This window comes from Nuphar pumila, chromosome 1, assembly GCF_984573655.1.
Source record: "Nuphar pumila chromosome 1, dmNupPumi1.hap1.1, whole genome shotgun sequence".
Taxonomy (NCBI): Eukaryota; Viridiplantae; Streptophyta; class Magnoliopsida; order Nymphaeales; family Nymphaeaceae; genus Nuphar; species Nuphar pumila.
The window spans coordinates 182,636,068-182,645,856 of NC_143249.1; the positions used below are offsets into that span (position 1 = coordinate 182,636,068).

General features: G+C 44.9%; 1 protein-coding gene across 1 annotated transcript; it reads left to right on the forward strand.

Annotated features, from left to right (window-relative positions):
• Nucleotides 1-5,085: 5,085 nt before the first annotated feature.
• On the forward strand, nt 5,086-6,444 carry LOC149851598 (UPF0481 protein At3g47200-like). The gene has a single exon (XM_090008851.1). It carries the CDS (start codon nt 5,086-5,088, stop codon nt 6,442-6,444), a length of 1,359 nt encoding a protein of 452 aa, XP_089864977.1.
• Nucleotides 6,445-9,789: the final 3,345 nt, after the last annotated feature.

Below are 9,789 nucleotides of genomic sequence, written 5' to 3' on the forward strand. Positions count from 1 at the left end.
GAAAAAATGTTTGGAGACATATGAAATGAAGCATGTGAGTCTAAAAGCCAAGAAGTCTTACCTGGAGGGGAAGGGGTATATACGACAACATCAGAAATGGCTCTTTTAAGAAGAAGTTGAAGAGCTTCCATAATTTGATTTAGAGAGAGAGCTTCATTTGTGGAAGTAGATGTACCTTCTTCTTTTTGTGGTTGGGATGTGGTTGTCATAGCTAATAATTTCTTCCATTTGGGACAAACCGGTTTGATGTGTCCCGGTTCCTTGCAAAAGTGACATACAATTTTGCTATAGTCCCTTGTTTCGTCTTGTCCTCCATTGGATCCTTGATTTTGATTTTTAAAATGAGAAGGTTTATATGTCCTCAAGTTGTTCCCGGGCCTAGAAACGACATTCACCCCATCACACTCTTCTTGATTTGTAGGCATTGTAAGAACACTTGGATTTTGCTTGTTAATGCCCATACGAGTTTTCTCTCCACTTAATTTGGTAATGACGTCTTCTAGAGAGGGGGAGGTGAAGGAGGATAGAAGAGAAGATCTAATTTGCTAAAAGTCGAGCTTTAACCCATTCAAAAAATTAAAAAATCGATCTTCTTCTAATTGTTTATGATGAAGCTCTATGGCCTCTCCACTCCACTTTGGTTCGAGCATAGCAAGCCCATCCTAAATGGAAGAGAGTTCGGCAAAATACTCTCTTATAGTTATTTTCCCTTGGAGAAGAGTTAACGTTCTCTTTTGGAGATAATACTTTTGGGACAAGTCCCTAGAAGTGTACATCTTTTCAAGGTACTCCCATGCTTGAGATGCCTTTTTGAACTTTATAATATTGGCATTGATTCATGTCTCAATGGAGGAGAAGATCCATGACAAGATTTTGAAGTTCTTTATTTCTCATTCATGTTTTTTGCTATATTCTTTAAGAGCCTTGGTTCGTTCATCTCTCTCAAGAATTTTGATTTCCCCTCTTTCAACCAAAGTGATTTTAGGCTCCGGTTCCAGAATTGAGCCTTAAACGTAACCCCAAAGCCCTTTTTCTTAATATGGGCTTCCATATTTCTAGCCCATACGTGATAATTGAAGTCATTAAGCTTAAATCCAAGAGAGAAATGAGAGTCTTTTTCACCCATAGGAGAGGTAAGATGCGAGAAAAGGATACGTACCACAATAAGATTTTAAACTTTACATGTAGTAATCTTATAAAATATTGGAAGGAGAAGAGTCTTCACGCCAATCACCAAAAAGTTAAAGGCACACTTTTCGAGGCACTCGATGTTGTGAAGAACCACAAGGTTTTCTTTCTCCAAACAACCTCTCTCTGATACCATGTGAAAATCTCTATAAAAAGAGAATTGTGTGCAAACACAAATTTAGAAACAAGAAGTGTGCACAAAGGCACAAGGAGAACTCTCACAAGTGCACAAAGGCACCGATACACATGTACAAAGGCAAAAATATAAATTTCAATGTATTGAATCCCAAAGGGGGGTTTACTAAAAGCTACAAGAAGTGAGAATGAGAGCACCCCTATATATACAATGTTGGAGGAGTGGGGGGGCTCCAACATATATGTTGGAGCCCCTCCAACGATTATAAATATAACCGTTGGAGGGGGCTCCAACGTATATGTTGAGGGCCCCCCATGTGCCATGTTACACAAAAGACAAAAAAATAAAAAATAAAAGGAAAAACTAAAAGGAAATAAAAGCAATAAAAATACAGTCGTATTCTCAAATGAGAATATGCACAAAATGAGAGATGACCGAAATACCCTTTATCGGGTTTTGAAAAACTATATATATATATACATATATATATATATATATATATATATAAGATCATTACATTTTAACAACTTCTATACGCCATACCCTTAAGGACTGACATTGAACTTCATCTCAGAACCCGACTCTACTCTGTTGTCTTGCACATAGACTTTTGAAAGATGCTTGCTCTGCACCATCTTCTGTGGTTTAGCTTCAGACGCCCCCCAGTTGAAGAAGTATCAACGTGGACGTCAATTTGTTCTAGTGGAGGAGAATGTGCCAAACTTTATTCATCATCAGCCAAAAGTGGTGCATGTGTGTATGTATTGCGGCAGGGACTATACTGACATGTATGTTGCTAAGTGGAAAGTCCATGTCTTGTCTATGGCATGCGAAGACGGCGACACAAGGCAACACAACATTGCTCGTTAACAACTCAACAAACAAGCCTTAGTGTGCGCATTATATCTCAAGTCCATGCTATGAGGGTCTCTCCGGCCACCCACGGCCACGTGCTATGCTTCAGGGGTGCTATACCAGCTGCAGCCCGTATCAATTTCGAGCTCTCAAACAGAGGACATTCATGCAGAATTCATGTGCCACAGTCAAGTATTCTCCTGCACAATCATATGTGGGGACTGCGTCTGTGAAGTCATATACATAAATGAGCTACTTCATCTGGAGGTGCCATGTCAGTGCCTACGCAGGCTTGCTCGAACTTTGGGGTAGCGTACCTCTATGCACATTGAAAATTATAGACCCAAGATCGAAATCTCGTCGACACATTCATATGTGAGAAAGACCCTGTTGCAGTAGTTTCGGTAAAATATGAAGTCTATGTTTGGAAACTCCATTGGGAACAAAAGCATTGTGTTTTCAAGAGATATTAGGGTTCCTCGTACTGGCTGGAGGTCAGTGCCTATAACACTTATATAGGGGTTTTTCATCTTGACTTGCATTGGTGCACTACCATGCGGTCCGGAGTGGGCAACCCCAATATCTCGTGAGTAACACATCAGAGTACATGGAAGTGCTCACGAGTATGAAAATTCCCTATAGGCATCTCAGGCATGTGCGGTGCCTGCTTTTGTCCCCCACCTTGCCGCTCAACCTCTTACTCTTGCGAGAGATTCGATGAATGCAAGTCGAGTGATGGTGATTCATCTTGGCTAGAGAGTTTAACTACGTCATACTAGCAACTTGCTTAGGCTGGGGTCAAAAGGTCTTCTCCATCGTAGCAAAGGGTTTTCCGTTGGGCACGTGTTGCACTCTGCAAGGACAACAGGTCTAAAAAATCAATATGTCCCCCGTTCGGTGTGTCTCGAAAACTCGATGCTCACTCCAATGCCCGTGATGCTCATTCAGATGCGTAGTTGGCTTTACGACCCTCGATTGCTCATGCACTTGTCACAGGAAGGCGACAAGCTTGTCCATTGTTGAATTGAACGCTCATATGCCAAAGGCTTTGGCATCGCTCCACTATTGACCCGTTCGACTCTATTGCTCCAAACATTCCGATGTGCTAAGCGTGCATGGTATATGCACGGTCTCAAATCCATTTTCGCTAGGTTTACGTAGCTCATAGCCTCTAAGGCAAGCTGGGTGCCGCATGGCCCAAACTGCCCGCCAAAGCTCCCTCTCTAAGCGAGACAGTAAGTGCGGAGAAAAAGGCCATGCCAAGCTGATAGCACTGAGCGACTGTTGAACACTGTGACTTTCTTTGTGTTCTGATTAAGTTTAGATAATAATTAGCGCTTGTATGAAGTCCATTTCATATTTTCTAATAACAGCGGGAAGGGATGGTTATCAATCATGGTTGATACTATCGTATTCTCTTTGTTTAAGCAGATCCGAGCTAACCCTGATATATGTTCAAGGGACTCTGTTTACTGCTCAATTAATTTCAAGTTATATATAAGAAATCAGGTTATTTCTTTTTTATGCTTGATCATATTTGAGGATGTCTGGCTTTTATTCCATTAAAAGAAAAGGAATCTTGCGACATATTCATGTTGTTGGCACAAGGGCGAGGCTGAGTCTGGTTTGTGGAGCTTCCGAGTAGGGGCTGAGGGCATTGGGAAGATCTTTCTTGCAAATGTTTGTGGATCACTTTTTTGAGACGCTCAAGGATGGGCATGGACTGACCAAGCCGGAAGGCACAAGTTTTTCCAGCTTCCAGCTTTCATGGCAATTTCTACCTGAGAGCCCTCGCCCACCGCTAAGACTGGGAGTTAAGAGGAGACCATCATGTACCAAATTTAGCATTGTTGAGACACATAGTCTCAAAGCATCCTATGTCAATCCTAGCGGTTCAGCTGTTGCATCTCGATGGCTAGGATCAAATGAAACCCATCCTATGTCAAATCCATGGGATCCCTACTCGGCCACCACCCAAAACCCATCAGATGGTGCGTTGAGCAAACCATAGTTTAGGTCCAAGAACACCCTATCATTTATTCATTTTCCACATTGATTTTCCGCCGAAAGACATTTGTCGATTTATGAGCCTAGTTCAAAACGGCTTCTTAATATCCTTCAACGTGCTGCATAATCAGTCGTTCATATGCTTCAAACTGACAGTCTAAACTGGGGTGAAAAAAAAACGGTCGCCTTGGGCAGCCTTCCTGAAGGCTGGCCAAGACCAAGATAAACAAATATCACAAAGCAAAGGAGAAGAAAGGAGAAAAGAAAAAGAAAGACAACCGACCTCCTTTTTTTTTTTTGGCTGAAGACAAGAAAACCCACCTCTCGAGCTGTAAAGCCATTGGAAAAAATAACCTCAGGAAGCGATAGACTACTTTAGCCAATGATGATCGATGGTTGCTTGTGCCTTTTTTCCCACCAGATAAAACCAACCCAAGGATATTGGACGGTTCTCTGGCCCAGGAGAGCTTAAAAACAACTCTTATGAGAGTTTTCTTCTCCTTCAAAACTTGGCCCATCCTCAAGTATAAGATGCCCGCTTTTTTCTTTTCTCTTTTCTTCTACAAGTGTTAACATTGCGTGATGGGAATGACTTTGGGTTCTGTTCTGTGCCACCGTGCCGCTACAGCACCACGAACGATCTGCCTTCTTGTTTATCCCGCTTGTTAAAGTTATCCATTCTCGTTGATTATTGGGAAAACAAAAAGTACCAACGATATTTATTAACAAGGAAAACTGAGAACAAGGACGTTCATACTTTATATTTTGACCACTACCTCATCACTTCTTCCAGCTGCGGAATGTACTGAAAATCACTGTTTCTTTGGACAATTATAAGATACAGACGTCCGCGTTGTGAATGACAGAAGCCAGCTAGTGGAACGAGCCAAAATCAAAGCATGGCAGAGGAGACGAGTTGGGTGAGGGACATAGCAACAAAACTCCAAAGCTACGACCCAGTTCAAGAGTCCATGGCGTGGAAGAATCGATCGATCTACCGAGTGCCCTCCAACCTAATCGAGCTCTCCAATACAAAAAAATCCTACACGCCCCAGATGATTTCCTTTGGTCCTTACCACCACGGCCGACCGCACCTGATCCCCATGGAACAGCACAAGCAGAGAGCCCTCCTCCACTTTCTCAAGCGGACCTCCGTACCCCTGCAGACCATAGTAGACTCCATAAAACAAGTGGAGCAACGACTCGTAGACCACTACGACGAGCCGGTAGGCGATCCCAGCTCTTTCCTCAAGATGATGGTGGTCGATGGTTGCTTCATGCTGGAGATCCTACGCACGGCGGAGAAGGTGCCGATGGACTACACGCCCAACGACCCCATCTTCAGCTGGCACGGCATGTTATACGTATTGCCCTACATCAAGCGCGACATGTTGATGCTAGAGAACCAGATCCCTCTTCTCGTCCTCGACAGGTTGGTGACCATGGAGACGAACAAGCCCAGATCTGTTGATGATTATGTCCACAAATTGGTGACCGACTTCTTCTCTACCCACTCCCTTGCGAACCAAGAAGGCGCAATGACGGGTGGCGGCCTTGGCTTGCACGTCCTAGGCGTGTTCAGGAAGAGCCTGATCCAAGGGCCGGTCCGTCTGCCGCCGCGCGCCACAGGCGTGGAGAAGCCGAACGTGATCGTGCGAAGCGTGGTGGAGCTATACGAAGCAGGGATACGTTTCAAGAAGAGCAAGACGAGCAGCCTAAAGGACATCGATTTCCGCCATGGACTGCTGAGCCTGCCTTGCATCACGGTCGACGACACGACCGAGTCGATGCTGCTCAACTTGATGGCGTTTGAGCGCCTGCACGTGGGTGCCGGCAATGAGGTGTGCTCGTACGTCGCGTTCATGGACACCCTGATCGATAGTGCCAAGGACGTGACGATGCTGCAGTCCCGGGGGATCATAATGAACGCGCTGGGGAGCGACAAGGCCGTGGCCAAGCTGTTCAACGAGCTGTCACGGGAAGTGACCATCGACCCTTACTCCAAGTTGGGTGAGGTTCACATAAGGGTGGGCAGGTACTCGACGACGAAGACCAACGCCTGGCGAGCCAACCTCATACACACCTACTTCAGGAACCCCTGGGCCATCCTCTCGCTGGTTGCAGCCATTGTGCTTCTGGGGCTCACTGTAGCTCAGACGGTGTATGGCGCGCTTAGTTACTACTCTTCCCTGAGCAGCAGCAATAACTCTTCTTCTTCTCCATCCTCGCTTTCGGCTCCTGCCCCGTCTCATCTCTGAGTAGATGGACGTGGTCCGTCCGTCCTTCATATTTTTGAGTTTTTATTATGTACTTTTTCTTCAGGTTGTGAGTTCCGTGTGTTTCTAGTGGGAGCGGTGTGATGCGCTGACGTTTGCTTTGTGTTTGTCCTTGATTGTTTTGTGCACTGGCACGTTTACAAAACGGTTTGGATTTTTCATTTGATTGCACATGGAGTCCATTTGACCTGTTGAAGCATGTTCTCTATTTACGAGCTCAATGGATTGGATGCTGGTAAACAAGCCCAACGAACCCAGCAACGAGAGCCCAGTTTAAGCTCATGGCGAGCCCAAGTTAAATTCGAGCCGACTTGTTTATAGAAGCCTACACTATTCTCAATATTAAAATTAATAGAGTTTAAACTTTAAACCTGCTAAGTCAAGTTACAAACTAACGTTTTTACAAAACAAATACATTGTTTCAAAGCTGAAAACAATAGAATTTTAGGTCTAAACACATTGCTTATAAGCCAAACACTTCAACTGTCTACATTTTGTTTTGAATGTTGGTTAAGTCGATGGTGCCACATAGGCATGTTTCAACCTATGACAACATACACTTGCCTGTGTGAGCGGCAAGATACATTTGGCCATTTGGTTGGAGGTGTTAGCCGGTATGGGATGATTATACATGTAAGTGGCTATCAGATGCATGGCGACCATGTCAAAAGGATTTCTTAAAAGAAAAGGAAAGTTCACTAAGTTGAAGTTTCACTGTGTAAGAAGATTACGTGTGAGAAACACGTGTTGTGAGGCTGACTAGGTCGTGAGGCCTAGTGCTGCACAAGCATTCTTTGGCTTGGAAGACGAGAAAGTTGACCTTAAAATGTTAGCTCGTGACAACTGGTATCAAAGCAAATTTGGCAGCAATGCCACATTGGGTATCAAGTTTGTTTTCAGCAGGAGCACATGAGTGCCTAAGTGGTGGATGTGTTGGAGAGCCTTTGGCCGAGTTTCTCTTAATGTTGCCAAGGCATGTTCGAAGCACCGAAGTCAAAGTGCGGCGCTTCATGGTGAAGTTAGCATGAAGACTGGATTATTGTATGTGGGTTTGGCTATGTAGTTAGCTCAAGATAGTAATGCACAATTTCAGTTGTGCGCATTTAAAGAGAATGAATCCTTTAGGTCACAGCGGCATTGAAGAGGGCAGTGTTCGCTTGTTACGAGCTTACCAACCACCAAAAAAATACCCTAAGAATCAGGGCTTGTGCGTGACGGAAGGTCGCTATGGAATGCGGTGGACCATTGTTGGAGTTGCTAGAGGCACGCTAAGGTATGAGACTTAGTGTGTTCAAAAGTTGTGATGACTACGGGTTGAAGCCAAAAGTGTAGACATACTTTTAGGTTCGAAGGTGCCTTGGGTGTTGAGGGCATCATGAGGAGAAGCTTAGTTGTCACTCGCGGTTGAGGATAGTGCGAGGAGGATTACCTCGATTGTCGTTGTCGCTCTGAGTTGAGGGCAACACGAGAAGGAGTATCTCGGTTATCGCTCATGTGTGCCGGCATACTCTCCACGAACCATGATCAGGAGGATAGGTGGTTTGTAGTCGAGTATGGCCGAAGTGACGAAACCTAAAGTGATTGAGCCAACGAATGGGCAATGAGGGCTTACATGAGAGTCAAATGAGGAGAACCCTAGAATGAGCTTCACCTTGTTTTGGCGGTCTGTGCATGGGACGCATGGTGGAGTGGTGAAGTCGGGGGCGAAGGGGGTGCCTAAGTGGATAAAGTGGTAGTGTGCAAAGAGGGCATATGTGTGAAGCGAGCTGAGATGACAAGATGTCGTGCGGGCATGGGAGACACGCTTGAGAATTGAGACTATGATGGGGTCCTGTGATTGCGAAAAAAGAAAAGGAACCGAATGGGATGAAGGAGCACAACATCCAGATGGGTTATGTTGTTGAAGGGAACTCCTTGGTTTTTAGCAAAGAGATCGTTGAGGATGATGATGGTTTGAGTGTTGCACACAAAGTCTCGGAGAGCCTTGCAACATGTCATTATTATGGGACTTGGTGTGGAAGAGGAGTGTGCAAGATCATCGATGACGATGATGGCTTGAGTTGGGGAGAGTGTTGCACATGAAGTCTCAGAGAGCCTTGTAACGTGCCATTGATATGAGACTTGGTGCGGTGCCTGGTGCGAAAGAGGTGTGTGCATGCCACAAAGGGTATCTTGTGCCTGGGTTTGGCAATGGACTATACAAGGAGCGTGGCACGTGCATAGGCGTGGTGCAGTGCAGGTGCAACAACAGATGCATGAATGTGTGACGTGCGGTTGAATTGCCCTTGTTTGGGTGAGAATGCACCCTAGCCATGTACATGAAGATGACAAGTTTGTTGTGAAGGTGATGATGACCTGCTTGTGTATGAGATTGCACTGGAGTCTCACAGGCAAAGAATACTCGATGTTAATAAAGCAAAAGATCATCGTGTAAGTGATCGGAGGCACGTCAAGGAATAAGACTTAGCGTGTTAAAGGTTGCAGCGATGGTGGATGGAAACCATAACAAGTTGAGTAGGGTGAAGAAAAAGAGTAAACGAAAGATAAGTACAAAGGAAAACTGACATATCAATGAAGATTGTATTCTTATATACACCGACATTGTTAAGGACGATAATGATTTGGGTGAGAGAAAATGTCCCGGGCTGATCCTTTAGAATGGGGCATGCACAGTGCGAAGCTCTATTGAGTAAAAAATGCATCGAGTGTAGGAATGCACGGTATGCATTGACTTGATCGGTAACATGCGGTGGTAGCATGACACGCGATAGGCAACGGTATCGTCATTAGTGCATCGCTGTATGACGACATAGATGTGGAGCATTGTTTGGTTAAGCAGTGCCAACAGATCAAAGGATGTTGCCTTTAGAGATTTGGTTAAGAACCTCTCAGCTTGCAAGTTTTCCACGCGTAGCGGTTGGATGCACGAGTGTGTGTATGGGTTAGGGCTAATTCCTCCAGAGATCACATTAGGTGATTCCAACCGAGTACGGTGACTCGGAGCAATGCGAGTGAATGCTTATGCGCCGGTGAATGAGTTTGGGTGGTGCTCTTCGCTATGATGTTCAATCATCAACTAGTCTTCGAACTAAGGGTCAAAAGACCTTGTCCCTTTGGTGGCAAGGTTTTGTTGTTCCGTGCGCATGGAGTCACAATCGCTCCATGACACGCGAGGCTAAAGCATCCGTGCGTTGTTGGCTTGGGTGACTGAAATTAAAGAAAGGTGGCTCGCAATGAAACTTGAAAGCTTGGCATGCATCGGTAAAGGCTTTGGGGATGCACCATGCTCCTTATGACTTGAATTGGATGTTGGTTAAGTCGGTAGTG

What these genes read in the sequence shown, in the direction of transcription:
- LOC149851598 (XM_090008851.1), top strand. Translation starts at nt 5,086, where the DNA reads ATGGCAGAGGAGACGAGTTGGGTGAGGGACATAGCAACAAAACTCCAA.